Source organism: Emys orbicularis, chromosome 4 (assembly GCF_028017835.1).
Source record: "Emys orbicularis isolate rEmyOrb1 chromosome 4, rEmyOrb1.hap1, whole genome shotgun sequence".
NCBI classification, from domain to species: Eukaryota; Metazoa; Chordata; order Testudines; family Emydidae; genus Emys; species Emys orbicularis.
The window spans coordinates 41981756-42005646 of NC_088686.1; the positions used below are offsets into that span (position 1 = coordinate 41981756).

The following is a 23891-nucleotide window of genomic DNA, read 5'->3' on the forward strand; positions in this document are numbered from 1 at the left end:
CGGCTTTTGCTGTCGGGGGGCGGGGAGGTGAGAGGTTGCCATGGCCAAGATGGCGGCGGCGGCTGCGGCCCTGGCGCGGGAAGGTCGGGAAGACGCCTTCCGCCGGCTTTTCCGTTTCTACCGGCGGCGGGACCTGCGGGGCGGTCCCGACTTGGGGGGCGTAATTGATTTCTCCGCTGCGGGGGACCAGGTAACTGCGGGGAGTGGGGAGATGCTGGCGTCCGCTGTTCTCCGCTCCCGGGCACCGGCCGCCGCTCTCGCCCTCAAGTCCCCCCCTTCCCCCCGTTCTCCATTCCGGCTGAGCCGCAGGTCTCCTACTCGGGCATTGAGTGCTCTGGGAGGAACAGGAGCGTCAACTCGGCTCGGGCTATTCATTGCGCTGCCCACCCCCACCTTTAAGGAAATCGTCAGTTTGGTTCCTCTCAAAATCATGAGATGAGCTCAATACCGTGAGGTGCTAAAAACGCTGGGGCTTTGTCTTGGCTTCCTGGTTTGTGAGCCCTCATCGCGTTGTCAACTTTTCCTTGCTGCAAGCACGCGGGCTAGGAACCTGTGTGCTCAAGGAAGGTGGAAATTCTCCTGTGAGGGCCTGACTCTAGAAGCTGGGCGCTAGGGAAATCGTAGACTGCCATGTAACTAGCGCTACACTCTGAGAATTACTTGTGGCACCTTAGAGACTAACAAATTTATTTGAGCATAAGCTTTCGTGGGCTAAATATATGCTCATATATGTTCGTCTCTAAGGTGCCACAAGTACTCCTTGTTCTTTTTGCTGATACAACTAACACAGCTACCACTCTAAACTCTGAGAATTGGCATCTCTAGAGGTTGGCATGAAAGCCTTTTAGAAGAGCCCATCAGGTTTGCTTACAGAGTATTCAGAGAGGCTGGACTTTCTTCCTTTCCTTATATATGTATGTTAATATTCTTATTTCCTTGCTGCAAAAACTTGTCTTGAATATGTATAGTACAGACAATGATACCGTTAAAGTGGCTGCCTCCTCCATGTAAACAAGCCAACACTGGCTCCTCACTTTCATACAATCTTTCACTAACAGTAGTTGATCACAATGTCTGTGACTAGCATTTTTCCCATCTGCAACAGCAGATTTATGGGTATTTATTCTTAACATGGCAGTTGTGTTCAGTGCGGTGGGCTGGAACCTCATGGAAAACTTTGAAATGCACCCAGCTAGAAATGCTTTTCCATGACCTGTTAATCTCTCTGCATTTCTAAAGCACCATACTAGCTATACCTAATCTGTTAATATGATCGTATTCCTCTTGGTTTTTTTTAATTGTATATTATTAGGACTATTTCAGAAAGGAAGCTGTTTCCTTAAGAGTCCATCTATCTGCTGCTTATTTACTACCTAAACCCAGTATCATCTATCTGTGGTAGCACAATTAGCTGATTTAGAGAAAACACATTAAGAATAGAGGATAACAACTTCAGGGGAGTAATAAACAGAAGAGGCAAATAAGCGCTCTCTCTAAAATAACACGTAGTCCTTTTCAACTATGTAAGAGAAACACGCTGCATATGACCAAGGATCAACAATTTCTGTCCACAATCTCCAATAACATTGTGATGAGCACATTCTGATCGTAGGAGGAGCTAGTAATGACCTCCAAATTTAGGTTGCCTAACACTTTCTACTATAAAAAATTCTTGCAACCCTTTTTAAAAAGGCTCTAACACCTGCTTTGGAGGATAGGATTAAAATTCAAAATGATCTGAACAAACTGGGAAAATGGTCTGAAGTAAATAGGATGAAATTCAATAAGGACAAATGCAAAGTACTCCACTTAGGAAGGAACAATCAGTTGCACACATACAAAATGGGAAATGACTGTCTAGAAAGGAGTACTGCAGAAAGAGATCTGGGGGTCATAGTGGATCAAAAGCTAAATATAAGTCAACAGTGTAACACTGTTGCAAAAAAAGCAAACATTCTGGGATCTATAGCAGGAGTATTGTAAGCAAGACACGAGAAGTAATTCTCGCGCTCTACTCTGTGCTGATTAGGCCTCAACTGGAGTATTGTGTCCAGTTCTGGGCACCATATTTCAGGAAAGATGCAAACAAATTGAAGAAAGTCCAGAGAAGAGAAACAAAAATGATTAAAGGTCTAGAAAACATGACCTATGAGGGAAGGTTGAAAAAATTGGGTTTGTTAAGTCTGGAGCAGAGCAGACTGAGAGGGTCCCTTCCAGTGCTATGATTCTATGATTGATTGTTGTAGTCCAGGAGTAGTCAGTAGGTGGACAATGGGCTAAATCCAGACTGCCAGACACTTTTGAACGGACCATGACATCTATTTTTTTTATCATCATCACTGGATTTTTTTTATTATTTTCTCTGGAGTCTGGACCTTGACTATATCTTGACCAAGAAATTTGGATCTTGACAAAAAATAATTGACTACCCCTGCTGTAGTCCTTTGAAATTCAGCAGGAATGAAACCCTCAGGCTACAGAAGTGCCTTTTCTTTTCTCCATGAAATACTGTTGGAAGTTTCAGAGAGAAACTGTTTAAAAAAATAAATAAAAAAAATACCATTTAACCACTGTGACTTTCACTGCACAGGAGAATGTTGGCAGAATGCCAAAACATCTAAACATGAATATTTTTAAGGCCAGGCTCATACATTGGCTAAAACAGCATCATGCATTTATCTGGGAACAGGGGCTTCTGGAGCAGCTTTCAGGGGTCAAAGAGCCCAGCCTCACTCTACCACCACCACAATACCCCTCCTGAGAGGAGACACATTACCCCAGCAACTTATCCCCTTTTTGGTGGTGGTTCTGCTTCCCCCAACTTCCTGGGTGGGAAGGAGAAGAGTCCCACGATGACACACCGTGACTGTTCTTCAGACCTACCACAAAGCCCCAGCTATCCCTGCCTTGCTTTGGGGACATAACATGGGGAACAAAATCCATCTGTCTCTGGGGGGACCAAGAGAGAAAGCCAGGTTGGGCTCCCAGACCAAGCATGTGGCACCAGCAGCCCATCCACCCTTCTTGGATAGCATTTTTCTGCTGCCAACTAATGTAGTTCATTCTGTTTAAGTCGGGGGTTCTCAAACGGGGTTGCGACCCCTCAGGGGGTCATGAGGTTATTCATAGGGGGTTGTGAGCTGTCAGCCTCCACCCCAAACCCCACTTTGCCTCCAGCATTTATAATGGTGTTAAATATACAAAAAAGTTTTTTAATTTATAAGGGGGGTCGCACTCAGAGGCTTGCTGTGTGAAAGGGGCCACCAGTACAAAAGTTTGAGAACCACTGTTTTTTAAGTGTTAGAAGTATGTGTTGAAGCTGCAAGGTTCAAGCTCAGCTAATGAGTCATGATGTGGGGATTGTTGCAGTTTTACTTATTATATATTTTATCTTTTTCCTTAAAAAAAGCCTAGGAAATCACACTTTAAAAATACTACATTAAAAATTATATTTAGGTTGCAAAGTCAAGCAATTTAAGTTAGAAAATGCCAGATTTAAAATTGTCTGGGCCATCCATCATATCAGGAGAAGGAAGCTGGATGCGGGGGAGTGAGGGGGAGGTTACTCCACAACTGTGGGGCCTATTTCTGTTCACTCATCCAGTCATGTCTCTAGGCAGAGTTCCTCTGGGCAGCATCCACTGACTTCTTAGATGCCTATGAGGAGCAGTGGGCTCTATTGGAAGTTCTCTGCTTGGTGTTCCCCTCAGGATCCCTGCTTCTTTATTTCTGACCTCACCCTCACTCCTGTTTTTTCATTTGTTGTGCACTATAAGCAAATGATGCTTGGGTCCAGTGGTTCCTCCCTCTTAATTGAGGGGGAGGGCCTTTAGTTTTGGGCAGGCCTACAGCCACTCATCCCCAGTACTTCAGATATTGCACTCCTTCCAACTTCTGCAAAAAATGAGGTTGGGGCAGTGCAGACAACAGCCTCTTCCACTTACTACCCTGATTCACTCCTAGAAGTGGTCTGTGCTGTGCACTGAATGAGGCAGGGGTCCTGTGGAAAAAATAGTGTGTGATTAGGTAATTAAAGACAGTTTTGTAATGCATTCACACAGAAGGACCAAATTAAGGTTGCACAGGCAACCTTCATTCTGGCATTTCCTAACTTTTGAGAGCTTGCTTATGCAACCTTAATAATACTCTTAATATGGTTTGTGTTTGTGTGTAATGTCTGTATAGAAGTCCTGTCAAAGTGTTTCTACACCTGGTAGGCTGTAAGACAACTGGTCATAAAATCAAATCATTTTATTGCTCTCTTACTTCCCCCAACATCATTTCCAATATGAAGTCCTAAGATTGCATGACCTGCTAGTTAGAGATTAATGCTTTATATCATTTGAAAACTCTGATTTCAGTCTGTCACATACTATAAAACATTGTGGTTTCTAGCTCTAGTAGCTCTTGTAGAGTGACCATTACATCTTAATTACTATAGTATTGTATGGACAAAACCAAGCTATTACTTAGAATGATGTGATTTTTTTTTTTAAGGTCCATTATCTTACAACCTGCCATCTCTAGGAACAAATGTGTCCAGAAGCACTGCGAGACCAAGGCAGCCCTGGTGGTTTTAGTGTGTGATATCTCAAAATCCATCAGGGATAGAAACAAATGCACTATGCCTCTAAAAGAAGCTGAGATTCCACATACGTCATATGCTCATAAGCCTGGGATTTTTCAAGATAGCTGACTTTAAAAACATAAGTGGTTTTTGGCCTAGCAGTTCTTTTTAGGCAATGGTCCAATGTTTTCTCCTGAGGGCATTCTGCACCAAAAAAATAAAAATTCTGTGCACAATATTTTTATTTGTCAAATAAATGTGGAGGCTCCAGCATGGCATTGGGGAGCACAGGCTACTGGCAGCACGGAGGTGGGAGATCACCGTGCAGCTCCCACACCCCCTCTGCCTCCCCGGACATGGACTCAGCAGTGAGTCTGCTCCCAACCCTGACACAGTGCAAGGACCGAGCCTGGCCCAGAAACACCCCAGTGACTTGTTCCTCCGTGCCAGATGCACTACATGTAGGCAGGCAGGATCCAAGTGTGGAGCGACTTAGTGTGGGGGGGGATCCAGATGTGGGTTGAGAGGGTTCTGTGTGGGGCAATCTGGGTGCAGGTGGCTCAGTGGGGGATCCGGGTGTCGGGGGGGATCTGGATGCACAGAGGCTTGTTGGGGGGTACTGGGTGCAATGGTAATGGGACCCTGCAGGGGGACTAGGTGAAGGGGCTCAGGTCTGGGGGGGAGGTGATTGGGGCTCAATGGAGGGGGGATAGAGCTCGGCAAGGGAGTCTGGATGTGGGGGCTCAGTGGGGTTCCAAATGCTGGGGGAGTGGAGCTCAGTGGCGTGGGGATCTGGGTTCTGGTGACTTGGGGTAGTCCAGCTGTGTGTGTGGGGGTGAGGCTCAGCAGGAGGGTCTGAATATGAGGGGGTCTGGATGCACAGGGGTTGGGTGGATGGGGGAGCAGCTCCCTGTACAGGGATCCCTCCCACTGCAGCTGAGGAGTGATGGGTGCAGGAAGTGGGGTGGAGGGGGGAGTTTGCAGAGCTTCCTGCAGCCTGGGGAGAAATCTGGGGGTGGGTCTGACCCGGCCCTGGATGCCGTGCAGGGGAGGAGGAAGTCCTGTCTTCCCCAGCTCAGCCGGGACTAGCAGCTGAGCCCAGCGCAGGGAGGAGACACCAGCCGGGTCTTCCCCAGTCCTGCTTCCTGCCCCAGAGTGATTTACCTCTCTTCTGGCTGCCCTGGGCACCCAAAACATACTGCTGGGGAGGGTTGCATGACCGCTCTTGTGGCTTCCCTTTGCTTTCCTGTCAGAAAGTCATTTTTCTGTGGGGAAGCAAAGAAATCTGCCCCGGGGGACATGAATTCTGCACGTGCGCAGTGGTGCAGAATTCCCTCAGGAGTAAATGCTGGATGTGACAAGTCTTAGATTTTGGATCAATAAACTTGAATTCTCTGGAAGCATTTTTCATACTGTAGCAAAGAATTCAATTTAGTTCAAATATCTTTGGTACTAAACGAGAAGAGAAGCAGAATTGTTTCTTCATTTAATGTTTTTTTTTTTTTTTCAGAAAAGTTCTGGAGGTATCTCTGACTTTTAGGAATTATGGATGGGTGTAGATTTGCCTGTTGTGACATGGTTCATGTAGCTGAGGGCAGGAGTCTTAGATGTTCTGATGGTGCGCAATAATTATTGATAGCCCCCAGATTCTGTCCTGTAATTCCTAAGCAGCAGGGATACACTCCCATTCTTGATATGCCTCAGAGGGGTCCAGGCAAACACACATCATCAGATTGGGTGACCTGATAGTAGCGTCACTTCAATTCTTACTCTCTCTGGTATTTTTGCCTTTAATCCTACACTTTCTTGGTATCTTATACCCTTCATGAGGTCTGCAGAGTAGAGAATCTCTACAGCTGCTATGTGGCTGAATTTGGCTGCATAAGAACAAAAAGGATGCTGGCCATGATTGGAAAAATAAAGGGGTGGGCCAGGAGTTATTGTGCAACACTCTCTACTCTTAAGTTGATCATGGTAACAAAGGTCCAACTCAGCTTGTTACATAAAATTGTTTATGAGAGTAGGCAGAAATTGGAGACAAGTAGACTGCTACAAATTTGTTTAAGTTAAAAGAACTGTGATAAGGGGTCTTCAAGGCTCCTGGTAAAGTCACAGATCACTGAGTGGGATGGGTGGACTGGAAGGAGCCAAGCTTTACCTTCATGACTTCCACCCCCACCATCTCCTGGGACATGGATCCACCATATCACCATTGAGCCTTCATTGTCCTGGTCCTGGCCCCCAGTCAGAACCAGATGACCCTGTCATGTCCACTGGCTTTGATTAAGGCTGTGTCTACACTACCGACCTTACAGCGGTACAGATGTACCGCTGCAGCTGTGCCCCTGTAAGATCTCCCAGGTAGCCCTATATGCCAACAGGAGAGAGCTCTCCCGTGAGCATGATTAAACCACCCCCAACGAGCTGCAGTAGGTGGGAGAGCGTCTCCTGTCGACATAGCACGGTGCACATGGGCACTTCTGTCGGTGAAACTTATATCAGTCAGGAGTGTGTGTTTTTTCACACTCCTGACCAACAAAAGTTTTACCAACAAAATTGCTAGTGTAGACATAACCTTAGTCCTGAACAACACCTGGAATATGAGCTTTGGGTAATCCCTTTTCTCATGTTTCATTTTCTCCCCCGCATCCCTACTGTATTTCTTCTCTTTCCTATTTCTCTTTGCCTTCTGTCTAATAGCGAGTCTTGCTTAGCTGCCAAGACAACTCTACGCTTTGCAACAGTGCTGTGAGGCTATGACCAGAACAGCATCTAAAAGCAATGCCTTCAACAGCCCTCTCCTGATACAAGTTTAACAGATCTTGATTGGCTGATAAGATCATGTGCTGAGCCTGTGTTTTTCCTGCAGTGAGGCTGTAAGTCACACCACAGACAGAATCTGCATTTTCTGTTTGTGGTATTCTTTTCTCTTTCCTCCCCTCAAAAATGACAGATAATACCATCTAAAACAGTGGTTTTCAAACTGCGGGTTGCGACCCAGTACCGGGTCGTGGAATGTAAGGCCATTAAAAGTCCCGCTGGCGGTGCTGCCTGGCTAAGGCACGCTAGTCCCTACTTCTTCTGACACCGTGCTGCGCCCCGGAAGCAGCCAGCAGGAGGTCCATGTGCGGAATGAATTTTTTATGTGCATCAATATGGGGGTTTGGAGTGTGGGAGGGGGCTCAGGGCTGGGGCAGAGGGTTGGTTTTGGGCTCTGGGGTGAGGCTGGGGATGAGGGGTTTGGGGTGCATGAGGGAGCTCAGGGTTGGGGCAGAGGGAACTTAGCTGCAGCCCCTTTGGGAAATTTTAAGCACTTCTAAGGACTGGTCTACACTGGGGCCGGGTCGATGTAAGATACGCAACTTCAGCTACGGGAATAGCATAGCTGAAGTCGACATATCTTATTTCGACTTACCTCGGGTCCTCACGGCGCGGGATCGACAGCCGCGGCTCCCCCATCGACTCCGCTACCGCCGCTCGCCCTGGTGGAGTTCCGGAGTCGACGGGAGCGCGTTCGGGGATCAATTATTACCCGGCAATTCAACGGGTAGTCTGGACATACCCTAAGTATTGAAAGCATCAACGGTGTCTGATCCATTTATATGTCTCTGTTCTGTCCCTACCACCATCGGAGGTGACTCGATATTTGGCAATGGATGTATTTCTTTTCCCCCCATGGGCTAAAAACGTGTGGATCTTCTCTTCAGTGAGGAGTCAGTGTGAAGCCAGACAGACTGGGCCAGATATTATTCCTTTTGTTCTCCAATAAACTTCTTCAAGCAGCTGAGTTCTCTGATGATGTGAGATGTCTCCTAGCTGTCTTGCTCTGAGGTTTATTTACCTGTTTCAATGCATGTAGATCTTTGGCACAGGAGCAGTTTCCATTATTCTGAAGAAAGGGCCACCGCTAGTGTATTAGCAGCTTTTAGAGGCAGGAGCTGGGAAGTTTGTGGTGACATCCCTGGCTGAGGAAAGAATCTTCTCGGGCACATTACACAGACAGGAGTCTCTGAGTTAATGACTGTTCATGGTTTGCAGTAATAAGTTCCTTTTTATTGAGAGATGAGCAAACCAGTAAAAATGGTTAGGTACAGGAAACTCCTAAATGCCAAGGATTTAGCGTCACCTGACACATTTCACTCAGATCTAGCTGTTTTCTATAGAATTTAAGATGTCACTAAAACAAAATGTTTATCTATCTATAAATATAGATAGATATTTGTCCTTTGATTCAGAAGACTGTAAACTGAGGCCCTGTCAGCTTTGAGTGTGCAGAGAGACTGAAGCTCTGCCTAGGCATTTATACTGCATTCATTGTGGAGTCTGAGTAGTTGAACTAAGGCTATGTCTATGCTACCGTGGTAAGTCGACTTACCACAGGGTCCACACTATGCTGGGTCAATGGGAGACATTCTCTTGCCTGTCGACTTACCTTGCTCTTCTCATTCAGGATAGAGTACCGGGGTTTACTGGAGAGCGATCTGCGGTTGATTTGGCGGGTCTTCACTAGACCCACTAAATCAACTCCAGCGCATTGATCCCTGGAACGTTGATCTGGGGGGGGTAGTGTAGACATAGGCTGAGAGAGAACATGATCAGTGAAACAATCCAAGTGAGGTGCAAAGAATAATACTTAATCCTGTAGCTGCTGATTCTGATACAAGAGAAAGAGAACTATGTGGTCTGAGCACAGGATAGGGAACAATTCTACTACCAGTTCTGGCTCTGACTCATTGTGTAGCCTTGGCCAAGTCATTTTATATATCTTAGTTTCCCTTTCTGTAGAATACAGATAATCCTCACCTACCTCCAAAGGGATTGTGATGAGTGACAAATGTTTGGAAAGTATCAGAGGGGTAGCCGTGTTAGTCTGGATCTGTAAAAAGAGTCCTGTGGCACCTTAAAGACTAACAGATGTATTGGAGCATAAGCTTTCGTGGGTGAATACCCACTTCGTCAGACGCATGTAATGGAAATTTCCAGAGGCAGGTATAAATATGCAGGCAAGAATCAGTCTGGAGATAATGAGGTTAGTTGATTCAGGGAGAATGAGGCCCTCTTCTAGCAGTTGAGGTGTGAACACCAAGGGAGGAGAAACTGCTTTTGTAGTTGGCTAGCCATTCACAGTCTTTGTTTAATCCTGATCTGATGGTGTCAAATTTGCAAATGAACTGAAGCTCAGCAGTTTCTCTTTGAAGTCTGATCTTGAAGGTTTTTTTGCTGTAAGATGGCTACCTTTACATCTGCTATTGTGTGGCCAGGGAGGTTGAAGTGTTCTCCTACAGGTTTTTGTATATTGCCATTCCTAATATCTGACTTGTGTCCATTTATCCTTTTACGTAGGGACTGTCCAGTTTGTCCGATGTACATAGCAGAGGGGCATTGCTGGCACATGATGGCATATATAACATTGGTGGACGTGCAGGTGAATGAACCGGTGATGATGTAGCTGATCTGGTTAGGTCCTGTGATGGTGTCGCTGGTGTAGATATGTGGGCAGAGTTGGCATCGAGGTTTGTTGCATGGATTGGTTCCTGAGTAAGAGTTGTTATGGTGCGGTGTGTGGTTGCTGGTGAGAATATGCTTAAGGTTGGCAGGTTGTCTGTGGGCGAGGACTGGCCTGCCTCCCAAGGTCTGTGAAAGCGAGGGATCATTGTCCAGGATGGGTTGTAGATCACTGATGATGCTTTAGAGAGGTTTAAGCTGAGGACTGTAGGTGATGGCCAGTGGAGTTCTGTTGGTTTCTTTCTTGGGCTTGTCTTGTAACAGGAGGCTTCTGGGTACACGTCTGGCTCTGTTGATTTGTTTCCTTATTTCCTGATGCGGGTATCGTAGTTCTGAGAATGCTTGGTGAAGATCTTGTAGGTGTTGGTCTCTGTCTGAGGGGTTGGAGCAAATGCGGTTATACCTCAGCGCTTGGCTGTAGACGATGAATGTTTGGAAAGTGCTCTGAAGGTGGAAAGTGTGTTGATGGTGGGAAGTGTTATATAAGTGCTACGCATTACTATCTAGTTCAGCTTGATGAATCTGTCAACACCAGCATGAGGTTGCAATCTGTGAATAGGTGAATACAGTAGCATTCTTTCTGGCCACATGTAATTTTTCTCTGCTGCCCCTACTCCTTTAAGAATGAGGGGTTTTCCTTCTGACCTATGATGTATGATAAAGGCTCTAGCTTCTGTTTGATTTGTCATATATTCATGCCAGTTTAACAATTTGATTTTGCTTCTGCAAGTTCTCTAAGGGAATAGTTCTCTGGGAGCATTCCTGTCACTAGAGTCCCTGAGACACTGATACACTACAGCATAGCCCCATTCCTTCCTGACTTACACACATAGCAGGAAAGAGTCCCATGCTCCTATTTTAACGTAGTTGAATATAAATCAGATAAACTCCATCTGTCTGTATTTGAAGGGATGTCAAAATTTTGCCATGTTCAGTTGCCTGACTTCTGCTTCTCTCCTGCCAGGTGGTCAGCTCTGACCTAAGCATTTCTTCAGTCAGCGATCAAGATGCCTACAGAGCAGGACTGCGGCCAGTTAGCCAGTGGAAAGCCTATGGCCTGGATGGCTACCCAGGTAAGTCCATCTGACTTCAAGCAAGACAAAACATGGCCTTGCCACCTCTGATTTAGTTGTCTCCCTCTCTTGTTCTCCCCACCCTGTACTCTGTGGCATTATGCTGCCCTGGCTGAGGAATTGATACAGGTTTGTCTGTGCATGGTATAAGTTGTAGCCCAAGTGCAGGAGGAACTGATTTAGAGCTTTGAAGGTTGGTATGCATGAAGAGGGAAACAGAAGAATAAACTGAGTTTTTTGAGCTGTACCAACTCCACCTTCCATCTTGAGAATGGAAATCCATTGACGCACCCTGTGATGATGATTATCTTACATTTCCATAGTACCTTCCATCTCAAATTTCAAATGCTACAGGAATAATTTCACCCATCACTGAAATGCAGTCACCTCTGGGATGAAATGTCACTAATGTTCAACCATGCACAGCAACAGTGCACAACAGTTGAGCAGAGTAAGAGAAAGGGAATCCCATATCCAGTTGAAGCTGTCAGGGGAATTTAGAGAGACAGACTTTTCCAGGAGTTAAATGGAGACTAAGAGACTGCAGATCCCAGTAACAAAAAGGTTTCTTCTGGTATTTCTGTTGGGTGTATGTGCTCTATAAGCCACCCTTTGAATGTAACAACAGTTGCTGTTCTTGAAAACTAGAATTCCAGGTTTACTGACTTCTCTGCTCTGGAGCCAGCTTGCCATTTTTGAAATTGAGATTGCCCCAGGAACCATCTGGCTTAGGTAACCTACTGGAAATGTAATATTCGTAGGCGAGACTCCTTCACCTCTCTATCTTGTTAACTTTGGTTCAATTTACCAACCATACATTCAGTCACTGCCTGCACGTGTGCCTGCTGTCATGGCCGCCCCATAGCACCCCCTGTCAGTCTACTGTTGCACTGCAGTGCTCCCTGTCTGTTTTCCTCCCCAAAGTGAGTCTCCTTTGCTCTCCACACACCAGTTAGTTCTGGAGAAGTGTTTGAACCCTCCAGCCAAGTCACAAAACACGAAGTCCAAACTGAAAAGTTCAAACAAACAAAAGGTTCTTCCGTCATTTGGGGTGTCTCTTCAACATGCTTCTGGGCCCCATTCCCAGCCACTCTCTGGGCTACCTTTGAGAGTCTCTTTCTCTGCTCTGGGCTATGGCAATGGTCCCAGGCTGCTTCCCTTGGAGTACCATTTCCTGTGCAAACTGGCTCAGAGCCTTCTGTAGGAACTTGCTGCCTGTGATTCCAACTGCCAGACTGAGTTCTCTCAGCCCTCTTATAAGGCCCAGGTGTCCATTAAGCTAATTAACTGCCACCCAGTCATCTATGTAATGAACTACTCACAGGTGGATCTGGGTTGGCTCATTCTCCTTGCCTATTGTGGCTACCGGGATGGGTGGGCTTAGGACCACCCAGAACTCAGTCTGCCATGTCAGTTGTTGGGGAGGAACCACTGAACTCAGGTCACAGATGAATTATGGGGACAACAAATGACAAAACAGGAACACGAGGGTCAAAGGTGTAAAATCAGGGAACCAAAAGGGGACACTGAACAGGGACCCCCAACAGCGACCACTGCTCCTCAGAGGTGTCTAAGGAGTTAGTGAACACTGCCCATAGGAATTCTGCTCAGAGGTGCGATTTAACAAGGGACTGGAAATAGGCCTCACAGTCGCAGAGCACGCTCCTCCCTCCCTCCCCATACCAAGCTTCCTCCTCCTAGTTTGATGGATGGCCATCTTAGCCAGCACCATAAGGATGTTGATGAGGAGGTCTTGTGACTTTGTAGGGCTATGGATGGGGTGTGAGGAGATGTGGGGAAAAGTGCAGCCAGAACCTCAGTAAGAGGTTTTGGAGGAGCCAGAAGAGGGGCTGCAACTTGACACAGTCTATGTAGACGTGCACCAAGCTCCCATTTCAGAAGGGACAGGCGTCGGCAGATTCCGTGAACTGCACCAAATACGTGCGTAGGTTCACGGCTCCATGGAAATACCACTAACTAATGTCACTGGCAGGCCATGAAACCAGAGTGAAATACAGACTGGCCCTTCAGGTTCCTGGCCCTCTGCAGGTGGCAACAGGTCCTGCTCATTCTCTAGCTGTGCCTGTCACAGGTAGACTAGTCCTGACTCCCCTGAAAGGGCCAGCCCCCATGACATGTGGGTTCTATTCCAAGCTTTGCTGTGTGACCTAGGATAATCCCCATCTAGTTCAGTGTAATTCATGTATGTTGTAGAGCGCTTTGAGAACACCAGGTATAAATCTATCAAAGGGCAAAGCAGTATTATTATTCTGTTCCATACAGATGCCAACAGAGTAAATTTAATACTTCTGGTGAGGGAATGTCTTGTAACCAAAGCTGTCAGAAGGCAGCCCCATGATCTGGAGGGTGTGGGGGATTGAGTGGAATGAGCAATAGTATACTAATAACTTGAGAGCACTTTTTCTAAGATAGTTAATTTGCTGTTGAAAGGCCTATAAGATTTGCTGGCAGGAGGTTTTTTCTGTTTATTACCTCTTTCATAAAGCTTCAACGTAAGTTTGTATCCCACTGAGACTTTCAGCCTTGCTGCTTGTCTTCATCTGTTTCTGATTTTGTCTCTGTTTAACCTTATATATCTTCAGAGTTCAAAAGAACCCAGCTGAACAAATCCTGGAAACTTATTTTGCTTTCTTTTTCCCTCTATACATCTTTTTTTTTTTTTAATGTGAATTTTGTGTTGGTGAAATTTACCATATTGATAGTCCTGGAGAGAGAGATTCTAGATCCACATGACAGATATAATATGGACTAGTGGAAGGGAAAGTGTCCCCTGTGCACCTTGCACCCACCAGTTTGCCTCAACCCTGACCTGGCAGGGACCCCTTCTCTGGTTTCAGGGATTAATTATGAGGGAACATTCTAAGAACTAAATCTTAATCAGCCCAGAGAAAAGAAGGATGTGAGGAATATTTATCTGCCCACTCCAGCCACCTGTAGTTAGTGGTTAGCCTGGAACACTGTTTCTTCTCCTGTCATCACTTTTTCCTCACACCAAAGCTAATCACTGTCTCCACTGCTAGCTCTTTCTCCCAGAAGCCTTATTGCCTACAATCCTTTACTTTGGGCAAAATAAACCCACTGGGTATGGGATTAGTTTGTCTCTCGGGTACTTTGGTAACAGACTTCACCTGCCCATACATAGAGTCAGTGCTGGAGCACATAAGAGAGTTTCTCAGTGTCCCTCCAATGCTAAGGGTTTAGAAAAATGAATGGACACCTAACCATATTCTTTCTTTTTTCTTTTTGACTGCATGGCCAGGGTTTATTTTCATCTCAAACCCCTTTCTTCCGGGCTGCCAGCGGCACTGGGTGAAGCAGTGTCTCAAGCTGTACCCCCAAAAACCCAATGTGTGCAATCTGGACATGCACATGGCTGTTGAGGAGACCATTGATCTGTGGGGGCAGAGCCAGAAGCACCTGAGGTGAGTCCTGACTGTCAGAATAACCTCAGATTATCAAATAAAACCAGAAGGATTTGGCACCTAGCTAGTGGAATTTTCCCACAGGTCAGATTGGCAGAGACTATGGGGTTTTTTTGCCTTCCTTTGCAGCATGGGGCATGGGTCCTTTGCAGGTTTAAAATAGAGTAAATAGCAGATTCTGTGTAACATGAAGTCTGAAAATTGTGATTTGAGGACTTCAGCCAGAGGATAGAAGTCCATTACAGGAGTGTGTGGGCAAGGTTCTGTGGCCTGCAATGTGCAGGAGGTCAGATTAGATTATCATGATTGTCCCTTCTGGCCTTGAAGTCTGAGTCTAGTATATTTGCAGGGGATGGAACTGGCAGAATATTGTGCAGGAAGAAGGGTTTCACACAGTATTATGGACTTGAACATCTTAAATTCAAGTTAGGTCTTTGCACTGCTTGGTGTGCACCTTTGCGAAGCCTCCTTCTTCCAGCCGAGGGAGCAGGACCCTCCAGTTGCTATGAATCCATTAAATGGTGACAAAAGCGTAAGTAGGATAACCATTGCCTCTCTGCATTCTCACCCTAGAGATCAGGGACTGTACCATAGTGAGCCCAGGCAGCAGGGATTGTGAGGTCTCTCTAAGCCTTAGGTTGGAGACGGTGCTCCAGAGGTGAAAAGCCTCTTTCCAAACTCTCTGAGCCTACCAGGCAGCCCGCCTCACACTTCCAACCTGGCAATGGGTGTCCTGTAGGTGAAAGGCTCCACAGCCCATTCCCAGAACCGCTTGAGCCAGCCAGTCTTGTCTCATCTTCTAATCTTGTTTTGATTCCAAAGGCTCCGTAACCATGAGACACTTCCTGTAACCAGTTTCCTTTTGTGTTCCTCCTTGCCCGCAAACCTGCCCATTCCCTCTCCCTTCCAGAAGATGCACTTAACATTTTATCAAGGGAGCAAAAATGCCCTGCTGTATTGAAGAGGTGGAGAGCCACTGTAGCCCCATTATGAAAGCAAAATGCTTTCCCCTCATTCCTTCAAAACTACCTTGGGAAATTGCTTTCTCTCATCTCCTGGGGTTCAGCAGGAGGAAGACGCTGCAGTATAGAACTTTTCTATTGTAATGCAATTCCCCTTTTGCCCTGAGAGGTGAGCCCCCTTAAGGCACATTTACAGAGTGCTGTAAACGGAAACTTGTCTTGCTGCTACCCGTGCTGTTGCTGATCTGAGGGTAAGTGAAGTATTCCAGGCTTTTTGTTTCTGAAGTCTTGGCTTTTACATTTCTGCGTTCAATCTAGTATGAACGTTGCTCGTTAAAATCTGGTCAGTAGTGCCCCCCAACCCATCAGGTGAGAGAACTGGGGTGCCACTGTGACTTGGCAGGACTTTCCTAGGAGCATCCTCTGCATGCATAGAGCGCAATCACATGGAGGTTAATTTTCAGCTGGTGCTGTTTCAGCTGAAATCAGCGCTGCAAGAGTGTGATGGCTGGGAGAAACGTTAGCACTTTTAGTAAGCACTCACTTGAGAGAATGAGCAAGCAAACTGATGTGTGGGCACTTTCGCTAGGGGAGAGCGAGTGACCCAGCCAGCTCATCTGTCGTCTTGAGGCAAGGGCTTTTTGGGGTGCAGAGAGAGTTGCTGTAGCTCCATGCTCCAGAGGAATCTTGGAGTTCCCACTCCCTGAAGGCACCTGTCAAGCACTCATCACTGGTAGAAGGGAAGTTGGGTTTCCTCCCTAATATTGGGAACTGCTAGCAGTTCCAGAGGGCTTAGTGCATTCCTCCGCCATCTTGCTGAGGGAGAAAAGGTGTTATAGTGTCAATTGCTACCAGTGGATTGAGGAGGAAGCTGATGCCAGCAGGAAGACTTGGGCTTTGCAGCATAATACATTATATAAGTAAATAAACCAAAAACCTTGAAACTCCATTGCCTCCCCAGAAGAGCCATCAAAAGCCTTTTAGCACATGCAACAGTGAGGCTTTTAAAATATGAGTGTATTTAGTGCTATTGAAAGAGAAGAATTAGAGCCCTATTTATTCCAAGCAGGTTCTGTTCATGCCTCCTTGCATATCTTTGCCAATGCATCTCATTCCTGACCCACAGCCCTCTCCTTTTCCAGTCCTGAGCAACTCCCACTCCCAGAGCTCTGCTCTGATGCATCTCATGCATGCTCTGCAGTTCCCCCTGCTATTAATTAACTGGGCACCCTGCATAGTTCTGCTAATGCATTTCAGTTTTAACCTGTAGGCTCCCTGCTATTTCAATTTTGTTCCCCTTCCACACACACAGCTCTGCTCTACTGATACCCCTCGATACCTGCAGCACCCCTGGCTATTCCAGTCCTAGGAATTAATCATTTCCAAGAGTATGAAACATCACCTTCCTTTCCACAGCAACCACTTGTGAAATTACACATAAAGTATTAAGGCCTCAGGGCAAATAAACTGTTGAACATGTAAGAAGTGGAGATCCTGGTGTCAAAGAAACACCTCTAGCATTGTAACAAAAAACAGGTGAAGAGAAACATTGAAAATGGAGGTACTAGTAGAATTGTTTTTTAATTGCACACGTTAAGTTCTCCTTGAAGTGCGCGGGAATCGTAGGTTCTCCATCCTTTAAGTGCAGTGCCATGTGGCTCTAGGCTCCACAGGTTACTCAGTCCAACAGATATTTGAAAGTTACTGTATTGCTGCATTACAGTAACTGCAGTTCCCTGTATTGTACCTTGAAGAAGGAAACTGGAATGGGAGCTGTGGAAGTTGGCCTTTAAAGGCCTGTCCATGGTGTAGACTAGAAGCTGTGCTACCATCTACAGACCTGCCATTTAGAGGGCAAAAAAAGTGGAAAGGCAACAGCCAAACATTGAAGTTTGGGTCAGACTTGGCAGTGGCAGCAGAAACAGCATGCTTCTTGTTTGCTGAGAGAGAAGGTGTGTAATTGGGTTAACAAGCCTTATAGCTGAAAGCCAACCTCCCTGGCACTATTATTTATCAAAATGCTTGGATACAGATCCTTTTTCACAGCAGAGCGAACAGTAATAAAATAAAAAAAGAGGAGCTGCAGATGCTGGGATAAATGATTTGGAGGTGTTTCATCTGCATGCAGCCCCCACCATATTTGCCACTGACATGCTGTCATGTGACTGTCTTCCTTAAAAATACTTTGGGGAACTCTCTTTTTGTCCTGCATGCGAGTCTGGATGGTTGTCAGCAGTATTCTAGAATTATAGATATTACAAGATATGAGCAGACTTGTTAATTCATCCATCATATATCCCACAGCCAATGCAGTATTACTCCTTCCATGACGTCTTCTGGTCAGTCTGTCATCAACACTTTCTGTAAATGCACCAAGCAACAGAGAATCTATCCCTTCTCTTTGGTGACTGTTACACAGCCTGACCCATCTTACTCACTGTCCTCTAGTTCAGCCTAAATATTCCCTTTCTTAATTTCATCCCTTTTTTCTAGTTATACCCCATGTGTTGCCCTACATAATTCTTCCTCCTCTTTTTTGTTTACACCCTTCAGATGTTCATAGGCTGAGAGATTCCCTCCCCACATTAGCTGTGGTTTAGCCAAGCTCTACATATTTAGTTTTTTCCATACCTTTTAAAGTTACTCCTTCAGTCCACTGATCACCTCTGTTGCTCCCATGATAACTCCAGTAGCTTCTATATTGAAAGTGAAGTGATGGCAGTTTGTTCCAGGCCCCTAGATTTTGTACAAATGTCATAAACTGAACTTTCAGAGCAACTGCGCCAAGGAAAAGATTTGGGCACTGTAAGTGAAAGATCCACTGTGAGGTGTTTAATGTGCTGTTTTACGGGTGAATATCTCCCATTTCTACATGCAGCAATGTCAGAGAATGTCAAGGAAGGAAATAAATGTCCATTCTATTATCTCTTTAAATTTTTGTCTTTTAGGAGCAAAGGTTCCAGCAAACGGGAGCCCAGAAGTTTACTGGAGAAGCTGCGCTGGGTGACCTTAGGTTACCATTATAACTGGGATACCAAGGTATTTGAGGGGAATCACTCTTTTGTATCTCCTTTTTCCTGCATGCTCTGAATGGAGGGTGCAGCTCTGTCAGAAAGGGAGGGGAGAAGGACATCCCAGAATGCAATGGCAGGGAAATCCGTATGGCCCCACCAGGCTCTGTCTCAAGAAGGGTCTTCAGCCAAAGCTTGATTTCATGGGAGTTTAAATCCTATGCTTGGGTGTTGGGGGTTTAATGGCAGATGTGTGTTGCCATGTGTCATTTCCTTTGGGAGGTAGTGCAGTGGGGCACATCTGGCCTGCAGGCCTGAGCCTCTGTTCAGAGTATCTCTTCCTCACTGAAAGGAGGTGGCCTTTGAAACATTGTAACTTGGTAATTGGACATAAGGGTGGGGCATATCTCCTGATCTTGGGTATGTGAAGGTGGGCTATTTCTGAGGGCAGGTCTACACTACAGCTTAAGTTGATATAACTTACGTCGCTTAGGGGTGTGCAAAAGCCACCCCCTGAGCGATGCACGTTAGTGACCTAAGCAGTGTCCACACCGGCGCTATGTCGGTGGGGGAGACGCTCTCCCGCCGATATAGCTTCTGCCTCCCACAGAGGTGGAGTAATTATCCCAATGGGAGAGCTCTCTCCTGTCAACATAGAGCCTCTTCACGCTGCGCCAATGTAGCGCTTCTAGTGTAGGCTAGCCGTAAAAAAACATTACCTCTTGGTAAAGGGTAGAGGAGATTGTTGCTGGGGTGGCTGTGAACTTCAAGCCTGAAGCAAAAGCAAAGCCTCGCCAGCCAGCAGGAATCATGCGGCTGTTGAAGATCTCGGAGACAAAAATGGCCTTTCTAATCAGACTCTCAATCTGAGGGAGGCTGGGAGAGGAATGCAGAACAGAGCAAGAGCACAGTCTATCAGCGCGCTGCAGACACACTTAGCCAAATTACCTGCAGCCTTATCTGTACAGAGTGAGCCTATTACTGAACAGCCTTAATGAAAATGCATCTGCTCCCTCCCAGTCTCCCCAGTCGGAGATATTCAGTGGGGAATGGAAAAGTGGAAGTGGTGGGGTTGCAGTTCTCTGTTTGATTTTTTTTTTTTTTAATCAAATTGAAGGCAGAGCTAGTTGGCTCTGGGCTTTGGTGATGGGATACACAGAGCCTTTCACCTCTAGGTTTGTCAACCTGAAGTAATGACTAAGTAGGTCATCTCTGACAGCTGCTCAGTAGCCCATGTAAAATGTTGGGTCTCCGTGCAGTTCCTAGTGGCCTCAGGTCTACCACCCAAACCACCATATCGCATGGCAGTAATTAGCATGCATGTCTAATGGCAGTCTCAGCACAGACCCAGAATTGAATGGGCCACTGAGCCTGAATTTATTTCGTTCCCTCCAAGGGTGTTCATCCAGAGCAGGGTGTGAGGGATGTTTGCCTTGCTGCTGCCCATGTGTGACCATTCTGGGGTAATATAAGATGTCACTCTCCAGCTGTCAACCTGGCACTAGCATGCAATAAACTGTAAAACAAGCCCCTGAGTTCTCACTAAATGTTTTTAAAAATGGATTTTACTGCTCTTGGGTTCCGTTTTTCCTGAGCATTTCTCTTCTCTATGCCCTCCCTTTTCCAGAAGTACTCAGCAGATCACTACACTCCTTTCCCCTCAGACCTTGCTTTTTTGTCAGAGCAAGTGGCTGCTGCGTGTGGGTTCCAGGGCTTCCAAGCTGAGGCAGGGATCCTGAACTACTATCACTTCGATTCTTCGCTGGGAATTCATGTGGATGAGTCTGAGCTGGACCATTCTCAGCCTCTCTTATCATTCAGGTGAGCCGGGGGAAGGGCTTGTGTACTGTGGAGGGGCGGCACATCATCTATCTTCTATTGAATGCATGTTTTTGTAAACTAACTTAAGGTTACAGGAGACCCATGAAACTTAGTGGCAAATTGTCTGTTTGTAACCTTTCACCTCTGGAGACTTGAAGAGCAGGGATGCTGTAAGTCAGGAGTGAGGTGCATAAGCAGAGCTGTGCATGAAAAGGGCACAGGATTTGAATTACAGTGGCTGCTGCTCCTCAGGATTGGGGGCACATCAGCAGAGTTGGAGACCCAAGACTGGAGTAGCTGAATGGTAGGGGAGTGCTGAAGGGCAGGAATGAAATCCATCAGCAGAGCTCCTGCCCAACTTAAACCAGTGCACAGTTCATCTGTTTTATGTGCACTAAACTTAAAGTGGTAACAGAGGGTCCATCGGGCGTATAAAGAGGAATTTAGCTGATTAAAATCCTCCTGTTTCTGCACATAATTATTATTTCACTAACTGAGCTTTCCCTTCTGTGCGTGTTTTCTCTCTCTCCTCTCTCTCCCACCCACAACCTCTCATGCTTCCCAGTTTTGGACAATCCTCCATATTTTTGTTGGGGGGCCTGAAGCGTGATGAAGCCCCGACAGCCATGTTCATGCACAGTGGGGACATCATGGTAATGTCCGGGTTCAGCCGCCTGCTGTACCATGCTGTCCCACGGGTCCTCCCCAACCCTGAGGGGACAGCTTTGCCTTCGTGCCTGGAGCAGGCATTCCCCTCAGACTTTCCTGACTGCTCAGTCATTGAGCACTGCTCTGAAGAGGACTGGCAGATCTGTACCAAGTATTTGCAGACTTCCCGCATTAACATGACCATCAGACAGGTGCTGGCTGTGGGTCAGAGCTTTCCAGATGAGTCCAGGAGAGAGAGAGAATGGGATTCAACCTCTGAAAGCTGTTATCACCAGGAGGATGGCGAAGTCAAGCGGCACAAACTGAATACAGACAGCTGAGATCTGGAGAACACTCTTGGGCCTTTGGCTTGGACTGGGCCGGTAACTCCCAGGTGGGGCAGATGGTTCAGGTGACCACATGGAGCCCCATCCAGTTGTGGAGGGAATAGGGGACTCCAGCAGAATAGTTGTGATCTTTAGTGGTAAGATGGTGGTGGTGGGAACAAGAGGCGGGACTGTGAAGGGGAGGAAGGATGCTCATGTGGCCAAAGAATAGGGCTGGGCCTCGCTTCTGTTTCCAGCTTTGTCATGAAATTACTGTGTGACATTGGGCAAATAACTTCCTCTCTGGACCTTAGTTTCCCCATCTGTAAAATACCCCCATCACAGGGATTTTGAGGCTCAATTCATTAAAGCTTGCTAAAGCACTTCGAGATTCTTGGATAGAAGGTGCTAGCAAAGGGAAGGGTGTGGTTGTTCTTATGTTAAAGTAAATTATTTGATTTACAAAGCCCAGTTGAAGTGCACTGCTGAGCATGCACAAGTTTGAATGGCAACATGTGTCTGAATGGGCATCTGCTTACAGCGCTTTTAATATGGGGCCACATCTGCAGCTCATACTGACTCAGCTCTCAGAAGCCAGAGGCTACCCTAAACATGCTCTGCAGAAGGCTTGCTGTATTAGCTGGAGTCCTGCCCTCTGGCTGGCTGTTTACACCCCACAACCTGCAGCAGAGACTCCTCTCATGAGTAGGACTGGGCTCTTTAAATACCTCAGGTTTTAGAGCACAATAATTAGGGCCAGGCTTCCCTGGAATACCTACTGATTTCTGTTCAGGCCTCCTCCCCGTGCCCCTTGTGTGACTGAGCCCTAGACCCCATTCTTCAGAATCGATCCCTCTAGTTGTCTGCAGAATGCGGTCTCTGCAGTCCCTGCTTGGCTCCTTTAAGGAGCAGCATGAGGAGAATGGCTTACAAGCAGGAACAATGAAGTTGTAAATTAAGTACCCAAAAAAGAAATTAATCAGTGACTATCGCTATTGCCCAAAAGGTAATTGTATTTAAACAAAATAAGGAAAACACTGGCTTCTGTGCCCATCTTTTTTAGAACTCAGACCTTCCTATCTGCTTTTTAATGCAATTTTAATTGTTTGAGGGCAACGCTGTATCCCAGGGGTATTTTGTCATGCTTTCCCCATGAATACACTTACTCTGTTTTTAAATTAAAGATTTCTATCTCTCTTGGAGAGTTTTTTTTTTCTTTTCTTTTGTCCCATTTTGTTATTTTTCTGTATTGTTAATGCTACTGCATCCCTCTTGCTGTTTCCTTCAGGGTTCTCTTGGATGTGCTAACTGTGCCATCCACCAGCTGTGTAAAAGGAACCCTGCATAGGGCTTCAGGGCCACTTGGTTTATATGGTGCTTGTTTTTTAGTTGGGCTGTATGAGAGAGGTGCTACCTTCAATGCCTCTTGGCTAAGTTCAACTCCAGCATGGACTTGGTATCTCTTCCTGTTGGGGAACGACGTCGGATCTATTTATTAATTACAGAACAAACTCTTCAGACCAGGGACTGTCTTTCTTTGTGTGTGGACAGTGCCTTGCACAATACCAGTACATAATATTGGTGGGCTCCTGCAAATGGATGGATAAGGGGATTAGATGGGGCTTTTCCATCTCTGACCTTTGTGGTTCTGCACCAGAAATGTTCCCCAATTATCTTAGTCCTTACTGTACTTAACATTTTCCTCATCGGTAAGTCTTTTGGGAGCAGAGGCTGTCATGAATAAATGCCCTAGTGTGGCTGCATGAAAACTAAAGGTCTGGCATTTGAATAAGCCCCAGAAAATATCAGAGAGCACATTAGCAGCATCTAAAGGGCAAAATTCTTGCTCTGTTTTGTTAAGGGCTAAGTTAGAGATCATTGAGGGCTGAGAATTCATAATGAATTCACTACTTGCTTTGAACTGCATTATTCCAGATCTTTGCTTCAGTCTTGAGCATTCCAGTCATAATATCCCCATTAGCAACTGGAAAAGTGTCTAAAATCAGCTCTGTCCAAGTTTAGAAGGTGAATGTTACCACTGATTTTTTTTAAGGGACTACGCCCAGGTTGATAGGCTCAAGATGCAGATAATAACCCCTGTCCCCTCTGGGTGGAAGGGGAGACATTCTATTTTTAAACATCTCCAGCATAGGTTTAAATCCAAGATGTCTGCAAGGAGAGCAGCAACGGTCCATCTGCTTAGCAAACATTGAAAACTAGATAGGACAAAGCCCTAATGGTTAGACAACAGTGAACCAACCTACTCTGACCCCTTCCACGGGATGGACAGTATGGGAGTTAAGTCGGCCTTTTGCATCTCTGATTTCTGAGATTCCCTAGAAACCAAGGGCCAAGTGATTAATAGATCCTGCTGTTGGTCCAAATAAGGGATTGCAATGAAACAAGATTCAGCTCTCCCTGAGCGTCAGAAACTGGAAGACTTGTTGAATTTTAAACCCCTGCAGAAAGCTTGAGATGTCTGCAATTGCAATCAATGTAAGCAGGCTGATGGTCATTAGAAATGGGGAGGTCATT

At 46.1% G+C, this 23891-nt stretch overlaps 1 protein-coding gene across 1 annotated transcript; it reads left to right on the top strand.

Annotated features, from left to right (window-relative positions):
• The first annotated feature begins 35 nt into the window (after positions 1-35).
• On the top strand, positions 36-22556 carry ALKBH1 (alkB homolog 1, histone H2A dioxygenase). The gene is made up of 6 exons (XM_065403097.1): positions 36-190; positions 11037-11145; positions 14426-14588; positions 18499-18589; positions 20189-20382; positions 20948-22556. The coding sequence occupies exons 1-6, from the start codon at positions 41-43 to the stop codon at positions 21369-21371; spliced, it is 1131 nt and encodes a 376-aa protein (XP_065259169.1). The 5' UTR covers positions 36-40; the 3' UTR covers positions 21372-22556.
• Positions 22557-23891: the final 1335 nt, after the last annotated feature.